Source organism: Acinonyx jubatus, chromosome E4 (assembly GCF_027475565.1).
Source record: "Acinonyx jubatus isolate Ajub_Pintada_27869175 chromosome E4, VMU_Ajub_asm_v1.0, whole genome shotgun sequence".
NCBI classification, from domain to species: Eukaryota; Metazoa; Chordata; class Mammalia; order Carnivora; family Felidae; genus Acinonyx; species Acinonyx jubatus.
The window spans coordinates 2,452,634-2,473,425 of record NC_069395.1 but is presented as its reverse complement, the minus strand read 5'-3'; the positions used below and the strand labels follow the sequence as shown (position 1 = coordinate 2,473,425).

General features: G+C 65.6%; 1 protein-coding gene and 1 long non-coding RNA gene across 8 annotated transcripts; one reads left to right on the top strand and one right to left on the bottom strand.

Annotated features, from left to right (window-relative positions):
- The first annotated feature begins 58 nt into the window (after window positions 1-58).
- On the top strand, window positions 59-4,430 carry LOC128312994 (uncharacterized). The gene is made up of 4 exons (XR_008293054.1): window positions 59-340; window positions 736-871; window positions 2,710-3,567; window positions 3,761-4,430. It is a non-coding gene; the product is annotated as an uncharacterized LOC128312994 (long non-coding RNA).
- On the bottom strand, window positions 1,312-19,561 carry PEAR1 (platelet endothelial aggregation receptor 1). Of its 7 annotated transcripts, none has more exons than XM_027048343.2 (25): window positions 19,421-19,561; window positions 11,984-12,115; window positions 10,919-11,177; window positions 10,512-10,673; window positions 10,225-10,329; window positions 9,852-9,952; window positions 9,148-9,240; window positions 8,667-8,910; window positions 7,896-8,019; window positions 7,584-7,720; window positions 7,286-7,498; window positions 6,886-7,060; window positions 6,684-6,804; window positions 5,785-5,948; window positions 5,586-5,688; window positions 5,310-5,456; window positions 4,980-5,105; window positions 3,978-4,106; window positions 3,750-3,878; window positions 3,386-3,598; window positions 3,077-3,165; window positions 2,831-2,966; window positions 2,587-2,655; window positions 2,250-2,483; window positions 1,312-1,785 (listed from the first exon to the last, which is right to left on the bottom strand). In XM_027048343.2, the coding sequence occupies exons 4-25, from the start codon at window positions 10,610-10,612 to the stop codon at window positions 1,634-1,636; spliced, it is 3,105 nt and encodes a 1,034-aa protein (XP_026904144.1). In that variant the 5' UTR covers window positions 10,613-10,673; window positions 10,919-11,177; window positions 11,984-12,115; window positions 19,421-19,561; the 3' UTR covers window positions 1,312-1,633. The 7 variants fall into 7 exon arrangements, with proteins under 7 accessions (XP_026904144.1, XP_026904143.1, XP_026904147.1 ...); XM_027048342.2 differs by having other exon boundaries at window positions 10,512-10,657; XM_027048346.2 differs by having other exon boundaries at window positions 7,896-8,016; window positions 10,512-10,657.
- Window positions 19,562-20,792: the final 1,231 nt, after the last annotated feature.

The following is a 20,792-nucleotide window of genomic DNA, read 5'->3' as shown; positions in this document are numbered from 1 at the left end:
AGAGGCGGGGCCGGGACGGAGGTGGGCGGGGCATCCAAAGTCACTCGGGAAGTTGCGTCCCGGAGAGCCGGGATGCGGCACTCAGCGGAATCTAGGAAGGGAGGGTCGGGTCGGGGCAGACCCACTTTCTGGGGTGCTCCCTCCTATCCTGTAAGGAGAGGGCTCCTGATGGAAAAGGCGTGGCGCTGGGTTTTATTCCCGACCCCCCGTGTGGTTAGCCTCTGGGAAGTGTGCGCAGCTAGTGGGTCCGCTAATGAGGTCACGAGGCGGATCTCGCTTCTCAGAAATCTTGGATTCAAAGTCCTCAGGTCGTCTAGCCCCCCGCGGTTCCACAGCCCTTGTGAGCCTCCCCTCTCCCCGCTGCTTTCCCGCCTCCAGCCTCCGCAGCCCACCCAGCTCTGCTCCCCCCTGCCACTGCCAGCACCTCCCGCCTGGGAGCCTTGGCGCCGACCTCCTGTGCCGCCCTGTGCACGTGCCACTCTTCCGGGAAGCGGCCCACATGTGCCGCCCCTCAGCTCAGTTCGCAGGCTGCCTACTTAATGGCACTTACCACTGGTGCTTTCAGCTCACTTAGCCGCTCGCCCTTTGGGGGACATTTATTGAGTGCCTACTGTATACCAAGGGGAACTGATGTTGAGCGTATTACGTGATCCCTGCCTCCAGGGAGCCTACAGTGGGGGGGGGGAGGGGGGAGGCAGAGATTAATCAAATGATCCCACAAACACCACATTACAGGGAGGACTGGTACCCTGAGGACCTTCTGCAGGTATCCGGTGGATGAACACAGCTGGAATCAGTGCTACACAACAGAGGGGAGCAAGAGAGGCGCTTCCCTGAGGACCGGATGTGAGGGACAAGTAGCAGCTAACAGGTGAGCGGAAGACAAGAGCACCGGATGTGCAAAGTCCCCGGGGTAGGAAGAAGTGTGGCTGGTAGGTGGATCTAGAGCCCAGGGTGACTAGAACGGAGTGACAGTGAATACAGTTCAAGGTGAGGCTGAAGACAGGCCAGGCCAGCAGAGCCCCTAAGGCCTGTGACAGTTCTGAGTCTGGTCCCAGAGCCATGGGGCACCCACGAAGACGTCCACACACGGGTAACTAACCACTGTCTATTCTGAGCAGCCGGTTGGAACAGGTGCCAGTGTGCAAGGAGGCCAGTTAGGCTGTTGCTGGAGTTCGCTGAGTTTGGGCTGCCTCTCGACTGCACAGTGTGTGCCCCAGACAGGGTGTGTGCCTGGAGGCCCTCTGCACACACACACACACACACACACACACACACACAGCCTTGAGTGCGCAGAAAAGGAGCCCAATATACATTTTTGACATTAATCTGAAATCAGAGTTTTCCAGCAACATTCAACCCACCAGTTTATGTACAAAGGCCTTGGGGCCCTGGGGAGCAGCAGGTTGCGAAACGTACAAAAGGGAAGGCAGGCCTCCTGCTGACCGGTGTCTCCCACGATGGAACCCGGGATCCAGGCCCCGGTGTCCCGGACATTCGCTTCCTCTGTCAGGCGTGTTCACGTTCACGGCCTGCCGGTCCTCTCCCCGCTCCTGGCAGGGTACAGCAGGCTCTGCCCCCAGCCCCGGGCCGCGAAGGGCAGGTACTGGCCTCTGCGCACCACCCCGACCTCTCAGCGGTCCTGGCGCCGAACTGGGGGTGACGGGGGATGCCGTACTGGGGGCAAGTCATAGTGTCCAGGGATGTGGCTGTTCTTTGGGGAGTCGTAGTGGCCAGGGGGCAGGCCCGGAGGCAGTGGGGGCTGGGAGCCCACAGAGTCTCCATCTGGGGACAGAGAAGGGACAGGGCGGGAGGTGGCTCCTCCCTCCTCACCCCTCCCTTCCCCTCCCCAGCCCCTCCTGCCCACAGACAGACGACGGACGGTGCCAGTTTGTGTATCTCCTCAGCTGCCGTCGGGGGGAGGCCACCTTGACCTGCCCACCTCATAGGTTATGAGGACACTTTGTCCCCATCCTTGTTCCCCTCTTTTCTGAGTACCAACGCCACAAGTCAGGTGCTGTCAGACCATTTCAAATCCTCAGCCCTGGGAGGCAGGCCACCACTCACAGGCCCTTGGAGGCAACGTGACTTCCCAGACGTGATGCCTGTGCGAGCCCAGTCTGACCCCAAGGTCCACGCTCTTGGTGCTGCACCGGGCCCGCTCTGTGCTCTCTCCCCCCCACCCTTCTTTCTCCCTCCCTCGTCCTGCTTCCCTGTAGCCCCTGCCCCAGCGGAGAAGGGGGACTCACCATAGGTCAGAGGGCTGGGCCGTTCATAGGTGCCACTGTCTCTCTGTGGCTGGGGGTGTCGCCGCCTCTGGCTGTCCCGGAGTGGAGGGGGCTGCCTGGGGGGAGACCCTGAGGGGGGGCCTTTCATCTCCACATAGCTGCTCTCCCGGAGGCCCCCGAGGAGGCTGGGCAGGTCCCGGATGGTGGCGTAGGGGTTTTCGCTGCTCAGGGAAGCCACGCTGGCCCCCAGCCCCTCTTCGGAGACGGGCCCCAAGGAGAGGGGAAAGGAGTCAGGCTCTGTGGGCACACTGGCGCCCAAACCCCAGCTCAGCATCCTGCCTCACCCCTGCGCCCGTACCTTTACCAGAGAACGGGCCTGGGCCGTCGCTGCTACGGTAGCTGTGGCTGTAGCTCAGGCGGCCGCTACCTGCGCAGGGGGAGAGGGAGGCAATGAGCAGTCAGACCCCGCGCTCCTCCCCAGGCTCCCACCTGCCCCGGAACCAGAGCCCAGGACCCTTCTGCGGACACACAGGCTCCGAGGGAGCAGGGTGCTGAGCCGCACAAGCCCCCCTCTCCAGACGCCTTGGCCTCCAGGCTCCTACCCCTGTCCAGAGGCCCTGCAGGGGGCTCCCGACGGTGCTTCCAGTCCGCAGGCAGGGTGCTGTGGTTATCCTGCCCGTGAGCCCCCCCTGGCCGCTCAGGGACCTGCAGGCTGCCGAAGAGCTGACTGCCGGGAAGCTGACGGGGAGGGGCGGAAGGGGGAGAGAACACACAAGGATGGAGCTTTCCAGAGAAGTAGGTGTGCGCCCCCCCCCCAACTGCGGTGCCTTCCCTCCCCCAGCACTGACCTTGTTCGGGGGCGGGGGTTTCGGTGAGCACTGTGACAGGGTGTGGTAGCTGGGGTTGGAGTAGTAGTGGCTGTAGCTGGGAGGGACATCTGCGCGAACAGACGGGGCGCATCGTGACCTGGGCGGTCAGCGAGAGGCCCGGGCCCGAGACAGTTGTTCTGTCCCGGCAGATCTGACCTCTCTTCTCCCCTCCAGCTCCCCGCTTCGCCTCTTCCGGGTCCAGGGAGGGACACGGGAGCCCCGCACCCCATCCGCCCGGAGCCCACGCGCCAGCCCCGCGTCGTGTCCCCCGCCCCCGGGCCAGCTCACCTGGCATGACGTACTCAGAGCCATCCAGCCGCCCGCTGCTGTAGGCCACGGCCAGGTGTTGGTGTGCCTTGCCTTTTTGCCAATGGCGGTAGCCGACGAACAGTGCCAGCAGGGCCACCACCAGGGACCCCAGCACCGCGATGCCAATCACTGCCCCCAGCGAGTTATAGGCCACCGGAGAGGTAGGCATCATGGTGAAGGGCTCCTGGCTTCCTAGGGGGATGGGATGGCCACTCAGCGCAGTCTTGGCTCTGCCCGTGAGCTTGGGGTGCCCGCATAGGACAGGCCCCGGGAGGGGGGCAGGGCCCATAAGGGGACCGGTCCCGGTGCCCTGGGGACCATCGGGGCCAACAGGAGAACTCACCAATCCTGCAGGGGGCGCCGCTGTGCCCCGGGGGACACACACAGGCTCCCGTTTCCGGATGGCACCTCTCTCCAGGACCACACTGGCAGGACTGGGAGCAGTTGGCACCGAACATCCCCGGAGAGCAGCCTGCGGGACAGGCAAGGAGGCAGTGGGGTTGAGAGACCCAGATCTGCAGTGTCCGCCTTGGGCTTGGGGGCAGGGCGGGAGTTTCCCTTCTCTGGGTACCTTCTAAGCAGAGGTATCCAGTCCAGCCTGGGGGGCAGAAACAGCTCCCATCCTGGGGGTGGCAGGCCCCCCCCTGGCGGCACTGGCAGGGCTGGGCGCAGTTGGCTCCCCAGTGTCCTAGAGGGCACGCTGCAGGAGACAAGGTGGCTGTCCGGTGGGGCAGGGCCACCCCCGTCTGGATGAACCCTCAGCCCCAGCTCCCTGAAATCTTCTCAGCCTTGGTCTCCCGGGGACACCAAGTTTTTGAACCGCAGCCGCACACCGATGAGTCACACATGCTTATCACATGCCCAACTGCCTACTGGAACCTGCACTTGGCTATCTAGCAGCCATTTCAGACTCGCGGGGCCAAGGCCAGACAACCAAAGGCTTTCAAACTACCCTGCATTGCTTAGCTCTGGTTTCTTTTTTACGTCTTTATCATAAGAGAGAAGTAAACCCTTTGAGGCATAACTTCTGTGTGTGTGACACTAGCAGATAATCTAATGGTAGCCGGGACCGCATCCTATGGGAAACTTTTCCCCTAGATATGCCCCTCGCCCACCGCCACGCCTGCACCCAGCCTTTCTTGTGGCCACATCTCCTCATTTCCCGTTTCCAACACTTGCTGTCTGTGGTTTGGGGGACTAACCTTTTCCGTGATGTTCTTTATATATTTATGGGGGGAGGAAGCCACATACAAATAAATATAAATTGAAAAGCGCAGAGGGGATAAAAGCACGTGCCCAAAACCAAGCTTGGGGTTCCCCCCACCCCGCGCCTGGTCGAGTAACGCCCTTCCCAGACGTCCCGTGCAGAAGGGTGGGCGTTCCCTGAGCACGTGGAACAGGACCCGGCGTGTAGGGGACACCCGCTATGGATCTGTTTGCGTTGTTTACATAAGTTACCGAATCCAAGTGGGTGCAGAGGCTTTTACGCCCCGCAGCAGGGGAACAGGAGCCTCTGGCCCTCAGCCCGCCTCTCAGCACACACACGCACTCCCCCACACAGGCCAGCACGTACGCTGGGAGCAGTCGGGGCCCGTCCAGCCAGCCAGACAGTAGCAGGTCCCATTGGAGGGATGGCAGGAGGAGTGGTTACCACACTTGCAGGGCACACAGCGTTTGCCATAGCGGCCAGGCTGGCAGGCTGCGGGAGAGAGACTGGCGGTGACTGGGGGCAGGGGAGAACCCTCAGCCAGCCCTTGACCCGCTGTCTCCCTCCCTCCCTCCCACTGGAGCGGGGTAGTGGGGGCGGGGCTTCCGGCAACTGATGTTGCACCGCCCCCTACTGCTGTAAGCACCGCCCAAGTGCTTACAGGCCCCAGGTGGGGGAAGAAAAGGGGGGCCTCACATCTCTGGCAGGAGGGGCCTCGGAACCCAGGCGCACACACGCAATTGCCGTTCTCGGGGATGCAGGTGCCCCCATTCTTGCAAGAGCAGGTGTTACTGCAGTTTGCCCCCCAGAAGCCTTCGGGGCAGGGCAGGTGGCAGCGGGTGCCTGTGGGAGAGAAGGGTAGGGTGAGCCCAGCCTGGGCCCCCGGTGTCCACAGGGGCTCTTCTGGACACACTTAGGATGCATCCCCCAACTCCGCTGTGGGCCTGGGGCCTGGACACCTAGAATGCTCACCCGTCCAGCCAGCCTGGCACCGGCAGCGTCCGTGAACAGGGTCACAGCCGTCAGCATGGTCACAGTCACAGCGACTAGCACAGCCTTCACCGAACTGTCCCTTCTTGGAGAGGAGGTGGGGTGGGGGCAGGCCAGTCAGCTGGCAGGGAGGAGGCTGCGACCCGCCATTCCCTGGGCAGACAGGCTGTTGAGTGCTTACCGGGCACGGGAGCTGGCAGTGGGCCCCCTGCCACCCAGGGGTGCAGGTACAGGCCCCGGTCTGGGGGCTGCAGGCTGCCTCGTGGGCGCACTGGCAGCTGGCGTTGCAACCGAAGCCCCAGGTTCCAGGTAAGCAGGGCACAGAGCAGTTACCAGGCTGCCAACCTGGAAGAAGGGCCCTGCAGGTAGGCCTAGGGCTCCAGCCCTCCCGGGGTAGCACACACCAGGCCTCAGCTGTGCCAGGCTCTGGGCTCCGAGCCGGGGGTGGGCTGGGGGCCCTCCCGGCCCACACGGGGGACCGGCATATACACTGGTAGAAGCTGGACAGAGGCAGAGCGGCCGCCTGCGGCGAGCCACCCCCTTCTGGGGCCCGCCTCTCCTGCAGAATGAGGGGAGCTGGCAGCGACCCAAGTGTTTACAGGCCCCACCAGGTAACTAAATGAGTTACACAGATCACGTGGCAGACTAGGGGGAGGGCAGGCGACTGCAGACCGGAGGTTGGTTAAACATAACAGAGAACCGCCCAAATAAAACACATCCGTGTTAGAATCCAGCCTAGACGTGGCCAACGGGCCACCCGGGTAGGTCTCAGAAGTCCCTCCTGGCCCTGCCATCGCGCGGTTCTAGATGACAGAGGGTGAGGAATGCTCTCCGAGAGGGGCCTTCTGGCCTGGGCCTTTAAGCGCAAGCAGGATTTTTGTGGTTGAAGAAAAGCAAAGTGGATATTCCAGGAAGGAAGTAGGCTGGCTACTTTCCCACCGTCCAGCTGCTGCTACCCAGGGGCGCCGCCCTCACCCTGCAGCCTCGCGCCTTCCCCGGGCCCGCCCCCGCCCCGGGCCCGCCTTCTCTCCCGTGGGCCCGCCCCCACGCCGCCCCTCCCCGGACACCCCACGCCCTCACCCTCCTTGCAGACGCAGGCGCCGTCGATGGGCGAGCAGGCCAGGGCGTTGTGGCAGGAGCAGCGTGCGGAGCAGTTGACTCCGTAAGTGTCAGGCGGGCAGAGGCTGGCGCAGTGCGGGCCCTGAAAGCGGGGCCGGACTGTGAGCGGGCGGCCCGGCTCCGCCGCGCCGCGCCCCCGGGGCCCCGCCGGGCCGCGCCTCACCGTGTAGCCGGGCGCACAGCGGCATCGGCCGCTGTCGGGCTGGCACACGCCGCCGTGCAGGCAGAGGCAATGCTCCTGGCAGCCGGGCCCGTGCGTGTCCTGCGGGCAGCTCTCGTTGCAGTGCAGGCCGGCCCAGCCCGGCAGGCACGCGCACTCCCCGCTCATCGGGTGGCAGCTGCGGCGGGAGGGGAGGGGCCGTCAGAGCTGCGGGGTCCGCGCCCGCCCCCCCCCCCCCCCCGGCCCCTCCGCGCAGCGCGCGCGCGGGGCTTCGCGGAACCGGGGAACGCGCCCCCGCCCCCCTCCCCGAGGCCCCTCCCTCTGCCTTCTGCGACATCTGTCCCGCCCTGGGGCTTGGCCTGCCCCAGCCTCGGCACCCGTGAGCGCGGGCCCCGCGGCGCACCTGAGGCTGTGCTCCGGGTCGCAGGTGCACGGCTCCTGGCAGCTGAGGCCGTAGCGGCCGTCGGGGCAGAGGCGCTCGGTGCAGCGGTCCCCGGTGAAGCCGTGTTCGCACAGACACGCGCCGTTGGCCGGGAAGCAGCGGGCGCCGGGCGCGCAGTCGCACGTCTCCGCACAGTCTTGCCCGAAGCGGCCCACGGGGCACTCCTCACGGCACCTGGGCGCCGGCCGAGTGAGCCCCGGCGGCGCCCACCCCCGCCCAGCCCCCGCCCCCCCCTCCCGCCCTCGCCGAAGCCACTCACCGATCCCCCGTGTAGCCCGGAGCGCAGCGACACTGCCCAGTGAAGCGGTCGCAGAGGCCACCATTGTGACAGCGACACTCTTGGGAGCAGTTGGGTCCGTGGAAGCCCTCGAGGCAGGGCAGGGAGCAGATGATGCCCTGGAGAGACAGAAGGTGGACAGAGCCCTGGGTGCCCGCCACTCCCCCCGGGCACAGGGCCCCTTCATACCCCCCCCACTTCAAACCTCCACAGGGTCCCCAGAGCCCACCCCCTTCCCAGGCATCCTCCTCCCCATCCTGCCCAGAACCACCCCATACCCCCGCCCCAGCCTACCATCCACCCGTGTGGGCAGCTGCAGGAGCCCTGGGAGGCCTGGAAGACACCCCCGTTGTGGCAAGGATAGGTGCTGGGGCAGAAGAAGCCGACGGTGCCCCGGACACAGGGTATCTCACAGCTGCTGGGTAAAGCGGTCGAGGTCAGTGTGCACACAAGCAGCCCGTGCCCCGGCTGGGCCTCCCAGGGCTGGCCGCCTGCACGCCTCTCCCGGGGCAAGTCCTGAACTCCCGGCTCTGGTCCCTGCTGGGGACTGCAGGAGTCAGAAAGCAAAGGTTTCCAGGAGGAGAGAAGTGGTGGGGACAGCCAGCACCGCCAGATGGGAAGGGGAACAGCCTGTGCACTCCCCCCACCCCCAGCACCTCTGCTCCGGCCGGCCGGGACGGCCCCCCTCCCTGGCTCCTCTGTGAGGCCGGACCCTTCTTGACCTCCGCCTGGTGCACATCCCCCCACTCTGCCTCCACCTCCTTGCGACAGGCCAGGCCGACAGGCCGCCTGGGACCCTGTGTCAGCCCCACCTCGCAACATGGTCGCGCACACACAGGCTTGGGCTGTCTTCACAGCAAGCCTCCCGGGTGGAGGACACTGTTCCCGCTTCACAGACAGGCACAAGCCCATGAGGGGTCGATCTGCTCAAGGTCGCTCAGCTAGCAGGCGGCAGAGCTGGGCCGAGGACCTTGGCCTCTGCATCCCGTCCCGTTTGGGAGCCTGAGTCCCCTCGGATCCCTGTGTATGCTCGTGGGGCCCTGTGGCTGTGACCCCATTATGCACCTGGCCCCAGTCCTCTCTGGGGGGCAGAAGCAGGCTCCAGTCTGGGGGTCACAGGGTGCTCCGTGGCACAGGCAGTGGAACTGGCAGGCGGGACCATAGTGGCCCGGGGAGCAGGGCTCCAGGCAGCGTGGGGGCTGCAGGCCGGGGGGGCAGGAGCACGCTCCACTCTTGGGGTCACAGGAGCTGCCGTTGCCACAGTGACAGGGCTTGTCACACTGCAGCCCCCACACTCCTGGGGCACACCCTGGGGGCGGGGAGGGTAGAAGGGAGTCACCAGGGGTCTCACCCCTCCCTAGCCTCCACTCAGCCCTGGGCTCTGTCCCCCAGCCCCCCACACCCGTGCCCTGTAGCACCCCCCCTCCCGAAAGGGCCGTGGTGGCTATGGGGCTCCTGTGGGTGACTGTCCCGGGGCGTGAGCACTCGTGGGCGGTAAGGAGGGCGCCGCCCGGGGTCCTGGGACCTGCGGTCACCAGCTACTCACCACTGGAACAGTCGTCACCCCTCCAGTTCTGCACACACTGGCACTGATTGGGTGCCACACAGCGGCCATGGACGCACTCCTGGTCACAGAGCGCTGGGGCAGAGACGAAGGGAGGGGGTTGTGCTTCCCCTGCCCCCACCCGCCCATCCTCTTCTTGGGGGCGTGTTGCTGGGTGACACTCCTCCCTCCCATCCTTTTCTGCCCCGGGGTGGCGGGGGGGGGGGCAGGCTGACTCTCCCCAGAAACACTAGCATTTTTCTGCCTCTGAGACGCAGAAGACAGGGGGCCAGGACTCAAGGCTCCCCCGCCCCTCTCTGTGACATTCTCCAAGCACCTTGTTGGGAAAAGGCACAGGGGCTCCTCAGGTACGGGCCAGACATGGATGCTGTGCAGAGGGGGTGGGCTGGGTGGGGGTTAGGCAGGACGGAGGGGGGGGCAGGAGTTTGGGGGTGCAGGAGAGACTGGGCAGTGACAAGTCAGAGACAGATGGCAACAGACAGACAGGGATGAGAAGACATAGCGATGGACCCAGACCCACAGTGACAGAGAGAGACAGAGAGAGGCTGCCCCGGGGCTCAGAGAGAAGGGGCAGGAGACACACGGGGTCAGCTGGAGACACAGGCAGCAAGTAGCGGCTGCCGTCCCGGGGACACACCCGGGGCGGCAGGGGGGGACGAGGCCCCCCACGGCCCCCCAGGACTCACGGACACAGATCCCACTGCTCTCATAGAAGCCCCGGCAGCATTGGAGTCGCTTCCGGTGGTCTGTCTTCACCACCTGGCGGTACACCGTCCTGTAGACAACCCTAGGAGACCGCGAGGCGGCCCTCAGCCCCCCTGCTGCGGGCCGGGCTGTCCCCCGCCCCGCCCCGCTCCCGCCCACCACGTGGCAGGGGGGCAGCAGGGGCACCACTCGCCGCTCTGGGCCGGGGGAGCACAGAAGGAGCGTTCCCCCCAGGCCCCCCACCCGACCCCGCGGCGCACCCCACGCCAGCCTCCCCAAGCCACGCCTTGAGTGCCTCTGCCTCCGAGTCTCCGAGGAGAGAATGAGGGTGTGCGGGGTGGGGTGGGCACTCACGTGGGCCGGGGGCAGGTGTGGGGGCTCTCCCAGGGCCGGTCGCAGGGCTCCGAGGGGAGCAGGCTGAAGGGGCGGGAGTGAGACTCCTTGGTGGTGGTGGTGAAGCTGCAGGACAGGGGGAGGAGGGCGGGGGGGGGGGGCTGGTTAAGGACAGGACGCGGTCAGAGCCGGAGTCAGGGGGGCCTGGAGGAGCAGAGAGCAGAACCAGGAGGGAGGGGAGGGCTGCAGAGAGACAGGGAGGCTGGGAAGGAGAGGAGGAGGAGACCCGGGGAGCAGGCACCCCTCACCTTTCCCAGAAGCTGCAGGTGTTGGGGTCACTGGGGTTGAGGGCTCCAGCCAGCCGCAGGCCCAGGCCCAGGAGAAGGAGGGCACGCAGAGCTGGTGGCATCGCAGAGGCCAGGGGCAGAGCGGGGGACCGGCGCAGAGCCACAGCCTGGAGGACCAAGTGTCTGCAGAGGCGGCTGCCTCTTGTCCCCCTGCCTTCTCTTCTCTTCTCGTCACCCCTCCTTCCCTGCAGACCATGCCCCCCCCCCGCCCCTCCCTCCCAGCACCCTTCACTCACACACCACCAGCCAGTGCCTCTTCCCGGGACGGGGATCCTGCCTGGTATCTCTGAGCCCCAGCCCAGGGCACTTTGACCTTGGTACCAAGGTGTGAGGCCGGGGCCAGCGGGGAAGTCAGGGGGGAGGCCCACCTGGGCTCAGCTGGAGGAAGGACTTTCCAACAGCCAAGGTTCCGGAAGGGAGTCGGCCGCCTCAAGTGGGGGGCTTCCCGGCCCGCATGTGTGCAGGTGGAGAGCGGCCGCAGGAGGCGCGGGGCTGGGGCGGGACCGGGTGGCCCTGAAGGAGGCCCCTCCTGACCACGGGCGTGCGGGCACCTGCTCGCCTGGGCTCTCGGGAGCCAACTGTGCACGTCTCTGCCCAGCTCCCCGCTCACAGACGACACATCAGGAGCTAGAAATCAGGCTTGGGGAATTACTTCCATGCGGGACATGGGCCAACACCACAGACCAGGGGCAGCCTCATCCGCACCCGCCAGAGGCACCTGTTAAACCCTGGCCAGGGCACCTCCTTACCCAGCTCCGGGGACTACTGCCCGAGGATGTCCCCAACCTGGCCTCGGACAGAAGAAGCCCCCACCTCCCTCTGGCCACCCCATCGGCCATCTGGAAACAGCTCCTCTCCGCCCCCTCCAACCCGGCCTCGCCCAGTGGGTGGGAAGCAGGTCAGGACCTCAGCAGGGTCTGTTCTGGCTCCTGAGCTCAGGAGGGGCTGAGCTCCTGAGAGGCCGCCCCCGCAGCCGGTTTCAGATTCTGGGTTCAGTGTTCCTACAACTTGTCCTGGCTCCTTGCTCTCTGCCTCCCCGAGGCGCCCACATCTGCTTATAATTTTCCCGAGAAGAGAGAAAGGCCATGGTTGCTGGCCCCTGGCCCCCCTGAGTATCTCTGGAATGCCTGCTGCCTGGCCCCACCCCATGCCCCCCACCCACACGCTCCCAGGGTCCCCGGGGCAGCAACGCTCCAGCCCTCCAGGTCTGAGAGAGGTGCTCCCTGACTTAACCCCATGTTGCCCTCTGCTTCGGCCCCAAAATGCCTCCTGCTGTCTCTTGCCCCCCCCCCCCCCATACCGCCTGCTGGCCCACGGGCTTTCCTCCCTTTGGTCCTCTGGCTGGTGTCCCTGTCACCGCTCCCCTGGGGCACGTGTCCACCCCTAGCCTTCTCTGTGCTCCCCCAACCATCCTCGGTCCTCCAGTAACTCACCAGGCCTCTATGGCCTCCTGCAGCCTGAGAAGCTCAGCTGAGCCAAGGGGCAGGGCGGCTAGGCCCTGGGCCCAGGGGCCTGGGGGGCGCCAGGGAGCGTCCTGGGGGATCCCAGCGCTCAGGATATGGAGCCTGAAAACAGGAAATAGAGCCTGGCTAGAATGTGTGATGTGGGGGAGGAGAGCAGGGTCATGGGCTCCCTCTTCCCGACACCCTGAATTCAGAAGGTGGGGTGCAGGGGGCAGGGCCAGAAGCCTCTTTCTGTTAGGTTGTCTCTGAGCTGAGCACCGTGGTCCCCCTCTGAAGGGCTTCAGAGGAAACAGCCTGTCCTCAGAGAGCCTGGCCAGTCGGAAGTGTCCTTCAGACGGGGTCACCGGTCTGTCCCAGGGCACCCCCCACATCGTCCCTTCTCCCGCCACCCCCAAACTATCCCCTCCACCCTGCCCTGCACCGGCCACCTTCCCAGGTGTGGGGCCCACCTCCAGGGCCATCCCCGTCAGCACCCAGTTGACCCCTCCCTGCCTGGCCCTCCCTTGGCAGGGCCCCGAGCCCTCACACATCCCCCCTCTCCACCCCAAGGTCTTCTCCACGCTGACCTCTCCGTGGACCCTCGCTGTCCTCACTGGGGCTCAGTCTGAATGGATTCAGGTCGTCACCCTGACCCCTGGGTGAGCCTCACATCCAGCCCCACAGGGACCCCCCCTCCTGGATCTGTCGCCAGAGCTCAAGGCTGCAGTGGGACCTACCCCGTGGAGACAGGTCAGAGCCCTGTGGACAGTCACTGCCTCCCAGACCAACTTCTAGAGGAAATGGTTCACCTGAGGGCTTCAGGAGGTGGGCAGGGGGGCATGAGGAGGGCTGGGCCCTGACAACCAGAGATTAGCTGGCTGCAGGGGTGGGGGAGATTGTTTTCCCAGAGGGCCTCCGTTCCCGGAATGCAGGGGAGGCCCCAGCTGGTCAGCAGTGGGACTGGAGCCCGGGTGGGTCCACCACCAGTGGGTGGTCCGCAGGGAGGGAGGGTGGGGGATCCCGGGAGGGAGGAGAAGCGGGTGGCCTGAGGGACCTCAGCCCCTGAGGAGGGAAGGAACACAGGCCTGACCAGGAGCCCAGAGCCCCAGCCTGGTCCCCCAGCTTGTTTCCATCTGAGACTTTGTCCCCAAGGGGCTGGGGAAATTGAGGCCCTGGCCTGTCCTTCCCTAACACCCCCGGGCCCACCAGCATCGGGGCCCATGTGCCTGCACACACTCCCCTCTGGGGGGGTTTGAACCAGACAGCTCTGACTCCCGTCCGGCCCTGTCCTGCCCCGGGGCCCACACTGCGGTCCCTGAGGGCGCCCCATTCCCCCTCCCTGTAGGCCCCCACCTGCCCTCACAAGAAGCCATCATCTACTGCGTGGAGAAAGGCAGGGAGCTGCGTATGAAATCCACGGTGGTGGGTGCAGTACTCCCTCTACAGGTGAGGACACAGAGCGGGTAAGTCCCCCACCCGGGCCACACAGCCAGCAGGAGCAAAGACCCAGAGTGCGGCAGCCTCCCCACCCCAACCACGCTTCCCATCAATCCGGCCCACCCGGGAATCCCAGGGGCTTTGCATCTGTGTGTAACAGCCTCAGTCATGCAGAGGGGGAGCCGGGAGGGGGCGGGGGAGGGGGGGAGGCGGACCGGGGAGCTGCCACAAGGACAGACCAGAGGCGTGGGAACCGGGATGCGTTTACAGTCAGTCTTCTCTCCTCCACCTCGAGATGCAAGGCAGCTGGGCCCCCGGCCAGGCCCCGGCCCCGGCCCCGAGGCCCCCAGCCGCAGCCGGGTTCCCTCTGGTGGGGAGCCCTGCCCTCCTGGTGCCCCGGCCCCCTTAGCAGGAGGGCAATGACTCTGGGTCCGAGCTCCCAGTGGGCAGGAGGTGATCCGTTTCTGTAGGAGGCAGAGAGCAAGAGGGCTTCCTCAGGGCTCTTCTCCAGGAGGTGGGGCAGCGAAGGACGCCCTCTGAGCTGGGCGATGAACGCCAGGTCTCAGTTCCCTGGTCTGTAAAATGGGGATGATAGCACTTCCCTTTGTAGGGCTGTCCCCAGGATTAATACAGGAGTTACGTTCGCGGTCACCAGGATGGCGGCTGGGGTCCCGGGTCTCCTGAGCCCATCCCTGTCCCCACTGCCCTTGGCGCCCTTGGCCCTTTGAGCATTAATTCCAAGAAAAGCTGTTTCTTGTTTTTCATTTGTTTTTTTTTTTTCCTGAAGAACCCCCAGGATGATCCGGGAATGGGGCCTTAGCTGCTGGCACAGAGAAGGGAAGTGGGGGTGGGGAGGGGCCAGACCCCCCACAAAACCTGATCCCTCAGAACCACGGGCTGCCCGCCAGGTATGTCTTGAAGCCAAAGGCGGCTGATGAGTTGGACCGCTTGGGTTCTGCTTCCCCCCAGCCCCCAGCCTGAGCACCACCTCCAGCGCCTTGCTGGGTCCCGGTGGCCCCTCCTCTCCTCTCCGTCTCTCTGTCCTGCCTCTCATCTTGGAATCCAAAGCTTCTAGGGCTTACAAGTTGTCACTTTCGAGCACATCACTCGAGCCCCGTGGGCCTCCAGCCTCCATTTCCCCCTCTGTAAAATGGGAGAATAACCCCCGCATCTCACAGGGTGCAGTGAGGGCTGGGACTGCTAGTTCCCGTGACCGCCCCGGAACAGAGCCTCAGACCAGAAGCAGCTCAGAGGACCTGCGCTGGTGCAGAAACAGAATCCCCCACGTTCTAGGCTCTCTGCCTCTTTTTGTTTCTGTCTTGTTCCTCATCAAAAACTCTTTGCTTTCTGCCTTTTTTTTTTTCTTCCTCCATCAGTTTCTTGGTCTGTGTCTTTCTGTCTCTCTCCTTCCTTTCCTATATCAAGGCCGTCGGTACAGCACAGTCGTGCGGTGTGTTGACTGCACTAGGGAATCCATCCTCAGGTGTGGCGCGGGAAGGGAACTCCGGCCGCACTCGGCTCACCGGGCCGAGTGTCTTAGCTTGTGCCCGGGGCTGCCTTGCCCTCTGTCTCCCTTGTCTGTCTGTCTCCTTCCCCGTCTCTCTCTCCCTGCGCCGTTTCCAGATCTGTCTTTGCCATGGAGACAGGGTCACTTAGTCCTCCCCACTCGGCAGCTAGACCCCAGTCGGAAGACTCCTCCCTCCCTCTCCACGCAGGGACGCACCCTAACCCAGCTCCAGCAGCCTGGGCCGCTCTCTCCACGTCCGCGCACGTGCACACGCCTGCACACGCGAGCGCCCAGCCCCTCCCGCACCCAGCCAGGCCTTTTGCAGCCAGGAATGTCTGCCGGATGGAGGGACAGGAAGCCTGTGTGTGAGCCAGAGGCTGGGCGGGAAGGGGGCAGGGGTGAGGGGCCGGCCTGGCGTTCTCTGTGGCTCAGGAAACAGAAGCTAGAGGGTCCTCAGCCCGACCTGTTTACTCATCAGGAAATAGGGAAACTGCAGGGATTCTGAATCACCAAGCAGGCATCGCGTGCCTGCCGGAGGCCGGCGCCAGTGCGGTCCGGGCCCCTGCCACCACCCGTGGGTGCCGGCGGCCACGCTCTGCAGCCACAGGCGGACGTGGGGGTCTCGGGCATCAGAGGCAACAAGGGAATTAGGATCTGCTTCAAAGAACAAAGCACCGGCCCACCCGCTCACTGCCACCGCCAGACACCCTCAGAAAGCACAGCCCTGCTCCGGCCACTGCCCCTCTCCAGAGACTTCTGTGGCTCCCCACACCACACGAAAGGGCACCAGGAGCCAGGCCCGCCAGGGGCCCATCCTCACAGCCTCTCCCAGGATGCCCCCTCAGTGGCTGCAGGCTTCCTACACTCCTCCCGCCCTCGGGCCCTCCTGCAGGCCCTCAGCCCAGCCACCACAGACCCCCCTGGCCCAGAGGAGCCCTGGGCTGCTCTTGCCGGAGGCCAGCTCCACACGGACACGGACCAGCACTCCCCAGACCCCAGCCAAGGGCTCAGCACCGTGTCCCTCCTCCGGGGGCATGTGGGACTAAGCCAGGCCATCCCAGGAGTTCGCAGCCCCTGGAAACCTTCAGGTCTGACGGACCCATCAGGGATCAGCGTTGGGGCTGCGGGTCTGTGCTCTGGCTGCCCCAGCAGGCTGGGGCACCCTCAGTCTTATTCCTCTGGGGCTGTTAGTGGTCAGGCTGACCCGATGTACCCTCACAGCCCCCATGCCCCACTCCTTCTGTTCTTATGAAGGTCGGTCTTCCCCGCTGGAATGGAGCTCCGTGGGGTCAGGGCGCTTTTCCACACCTGATGGAGGGGATGGCCCGATAAAGCCCGAGCCCCCTTCTGACTCCAGCAAGCCCTGACCTGACTCTGTGGGGCTCGGGGGCTGAGGGAGAGGTGTTCAGAGGCTGCGGCTTCAACCCGGCTCACCGGCCAGAAGAACTGGCCCCCCCTTCCAGGGCCCTCGAAACCCAGGATTGGCAGGATGCCGGAAACTGGGGTCCAGAAGGAGCCTCCACCCTTACAGAGGGGAAGGCGGCTCCGGACCTGCCCTCCTGACCGCCGGCCTCTGAGTTCCTAAGGGACGAGTGCACAGTCGTGCGGGGCACTGAGTCGCCTGGAGAGCAGAGGGTGTGCCCACACGGCTGGACCCTAACCTTGTACCAAGGGCCTCGGGATCCCGGGACAATGCCCCTCACTGTCCATCCGCACACCCCCTCTGAAACAGAGGGACTGGGCGCCCCCCATGCCTTATGTGGGGGTGGGGCAGAGGTGGGAGAGGGGACCCAGGAGGCCCCATGTCCCAGAGCTCCCTACACGCCATTTCTCTCTGGACACCTCCACCTGCACGCGTGGGGGCTGTAATCTGCACCAGCCCAGATTAAATGTGCGCTCTGGGCTAGACGACCTCTCTCCATTCTCTCGGCAGTCCCAAAACGTAGGTGCTATTATGCTTCCCATTTTACAGATAAAGAAACATCCCAGAGAAGTTAAGTAACTTGCCCCCGGTCACACAGCCAAGCGACGGCAGAGCAGGGGCCTGGACCAGGTCAATCAAACCCTGAAGCCTGTGCTGCCCCTTTACCGCCTCCCCCATGATTTCTCTTTGGTCTTCTGACCCTGCTTCTCCTGTCTCCACCCCCTTTCTGCTCCTTCTCTAGGTGCGTTCTCCGTTTCCCTAAGTCTGCCCTTTCTCCCCTCTGGCTCTCGTTTGCAGAAGCCTCTGCCTTTGCCTCTGTTTCCGTATTGTTGTCTCCTCCTAGCTCTGTTTTTGTCTTTGTCTCTCCTTCCCTGTCTCCCCTTCCTCCTGCTGGCTTCTCCCTGCCCGATTATGAGCCAGGAGTGGTGCAGACACCCTCCCCGAGCCGATGGCCAGCCCCTCCTGCCTCCAGGGAGACTCTTACTCAGTGCTTCCGAGGCCACTCAGAGGAGAGGCTGGGGAGCAGAGTGGTGGAGGAGCAGCCCGGCCCCAGCACCCCTCCCCAGCACCCTCCCCAGCACCCTCCCCAGCACCCTCCCTAGCACCCTCCCCAGCACCCCTCCCCAGCACCCTCCCCAGCACCCTCCCCAGCACCCCTCCCCAGCACCCTCCCCAGCACCCTCCCCAGCACCCTCCCCAGCACTCTCCCTAACACCCCTCCCCAGCACCCTCCCCAGCACCCTCCCCAGCACCCCTCCCCAGCACCCCTCCCCAGCACCCTCCCCAGCACCCCTCCCCAGCACCCCTCCCCAGCACCCTCCCCAGCACCCCTCCCCAGCACCCTCCCCAGCACTCTCCCTAACACCCCTCCCCAGCACCCTCCCCAGCACCCTCCCCAGCACCCCTCCCCAGCACCCTCCCCAGCACCCTCCCCAGCACCCTCCCCAGCACCCCTCCCCAGCACCCTCCCCAGCACCCTCCCCAGCACCCTCCCCAGCACTCTCCCTAACACCCCTCCCCAGCACCCTCCCCAGCACCCTCCCCAGCACCCCTCCCCAGCACCCCTCCCCAGCACCCTCCCCAGCACCCCTCCCCAGCACCCCTCCCCAGCACCCTCCCCAGCACCCCTCCCCAGCACCCCTCCCCAGCACTCTCCCTAACACCCCTCCCCAGCACCCTCCCCAGCACCCTCCCCAGCACCCCTCCCCAGCACCCTCCCCAGCACCCCTCCCCAGTACTCCTCCCCAGCAGCTGCTGTGGTGGCAGCGGTAGGGAGGCAGACAGAAGCCCAGTGACCTCTATCTCTATCCAGGTTTCCGACCCATTCGATTCGCGGACTGCCTGGAGAGTCAAGTTTCCTCTTCTGGGAAAGTCTGATAGGGAGCGGGGTCAGGCAGGAGTGAAGGCACCGATGCCAGTGCTGGGTTTCACCTCCCGGTGAAGAGCGGGGGACAGAGAGGCCGGCCTGGCCTCCCACCCAGCTCCCAGGTGGCCAGCCCTCGCTGCACTGGTGAGTGCGCCATAGACTTCAGGAGGCCTCGGGACTGGGAGAGGAGCAGCAGGGGACAGATGACAGGAGACAGGACGGCGGCCCCCACCCTTGGTTCACACGTGCACACGCGCAGGCACTCCGTCACGCATTGGGCTGGCGTGGTGTTCAGAAAACAGCTCCCTGTGCACACTGCTCCCCTGCCCAGCCCCTGCTGAGGCCAGGGGTGACAGCTGACCCCTTGCCCAATCCCGCCTGGGGAGGAGGTCTGGCTGAGCCTGGGAACCTCCGGGCCAGTACAGGCTGTTCCCATCCCTGGGGACTAGGGTCACAGCGCAGCAGCCCCGGGAGAGGCCACTCATAAAAGGTCAGGACAGGAGAGTGAGAATCCGGTGGGAGGCAGGAGACGGGGTGGGGCTGCCGGCTGGCCTCGCTGGGGGTCCCCCTGTCTGGGCCCGACCACCCCCGCCCCCTCCCCAGCCTGCCACCCCAAATCATCTGCCAGGCCAGGCTTTTCTGACCCTCTAGACGCTGGAGACCTTTGGCCAACCTTCTGTGCTCAAAACCGGCAAAGCTGTGAGCCGCACACCTGGCCCTCCCCTCACCCCCCCAACCTCCCCGGGGAGGCGCCAGCACCAACAATGGCCCAGACCAGGCGCCAGCGGAGCAGGAGACATGTTTTTGTTCCTCTGAGCCTCCCAACAACCGTGGTAGGCGCCGTGTCTTATGGTTCCCCGCTTAGACACGAGAAACTGAGGCACAGAGGGCCCACAGCCGGGAAGGGGCAGAGTGAACTAGAACCCCAGCAGCCTGGACTCCCAGATCTGGGGGCTCCCCTCGGCCAAGAAGAGGAGCCGGCACCCCATTCTCCGTCCAGCCCCGAGGGGGCCACGGGTTGGGGAGAGCGCCCGGCCCCCACGTCGCTGCAGGTCACTTACGTGCAGTCCCCCGGGGAGGGCGACCCCAGTGCCCTCGCCCCCTCCGCCGCCCCCACCCTCGCGCAGGGGCACCCGCAGTCCTTACCCGGGGTAGGGGAGGTCGCGGAGCGGGTGGGGGCGCGCAGTCACTCACCTGCGTCGGACCCGGGCTGTCGCCGGCCTGGGGTGGGGATGGCGGGGCGGCCAGAAGGGGCCGGCGGGCCGGCGGGGAGGCGGGGCGTGCGGCCCGCGGGGCGGGGCGGGGCAGGAAGGGGGCGGGCCCCCGGGCCCCCGCGGGGCAGGAAGTGTTGAGGGGGCGCGAGGGAGGTGGGGGGAGCGGGCTAGGGAGGCTGCGGGCGCCAGGAGAGGGAGGTGCCGGGGAAGAGGACGCTGCGGGGGCTGGGGGGCTGAGGGGCGCTGGCGGGGGGGGGGGGGGCGAGCCGGGGGAGGGGGCTGGGAACTCCAGGAGAGGGGCAGGAGGGCGGAGGGAGCCGGAGGGAGCGGGGTCGGAGTGGCAGCTTAGCCTGGAGAGGGCAGGGTGGGGAGGCGGGGTCCCCGGACCCGGGACCCCCGCCCTCCCCAGCTGCCGCAGGGCCCCGGCTTGCTCCGCCTCCCGCGCCCCAGCCTTCCAGTCTGCAAAGTGGGGCTGTGCAGGGGGCCAAAGAGCCCGTCTGCGGCGGGCAGCTTCCCTGGGCGGCCCGGCGACCTCGGGACCCGAGCCCGGCCGTAGCCCACTGTCCCCTCCTCCGCTTCCGCCCGAGCCACCCGGGCCGCGGCGACCCCCGGCCCAGCCGCCGCCCCAGCGCGGAGCCCGCCCGGTGCCGGGCGCCACCTGGCGGCCGCAGCGCGCACCCGCACCCCACTCTTCTTAGGGCCCCGGACCGCGGGCGTCTCTGAACCCACACAGACCATTTTTGTGACAACTACGGTTTGCTTTCCTCCTCGCTAGCCCTTTGGGTGTACTGCGCCATCGAATCCCTAGCTCGAGGTCGGTTTCATTTACAGGATGAGACAGCTGCCCGCGCCTTAGGCTGCAGTCGTGGCGGCAGCAGGATTTGAACCGCGCTCTGGGCCCCGCCGGCTGCGTGGCATCCGGGCTGAACCACCGCCAGCCACAGAAAGAGCCCAGATAGCTCAGGGCGAGCGAGGCAGGAACACCCCTCCTCGGAGAGTTTTAAAAATCAGCTCTATTGGGGTATAGCTGACGTACAATAAAAAAAAATGGACCCACTCAAAAGCGTACAGTTCGATGATGCTTTTTAAGATTTTTTTTAATTATGGAGAAATCTACATAACAAAACTTACCATTTTAACCATTTCAAAGCGTACATTTCGGTGGCATAAGCTCATGCATATCGTGCAGCCACCATCCGTCTCCATAAGGTTCTCATCACTCCAAACTCAGACTCTGTCCCCAACGCCCCCCGCCCCCCGCCCCTGGTTACCGCTCTTCCACTTTCCGTGGCTGTGGATGTGACCACTCCGGGCCGTCATGTAAGTGGACCGCACACACTGTCTGTCCTTTG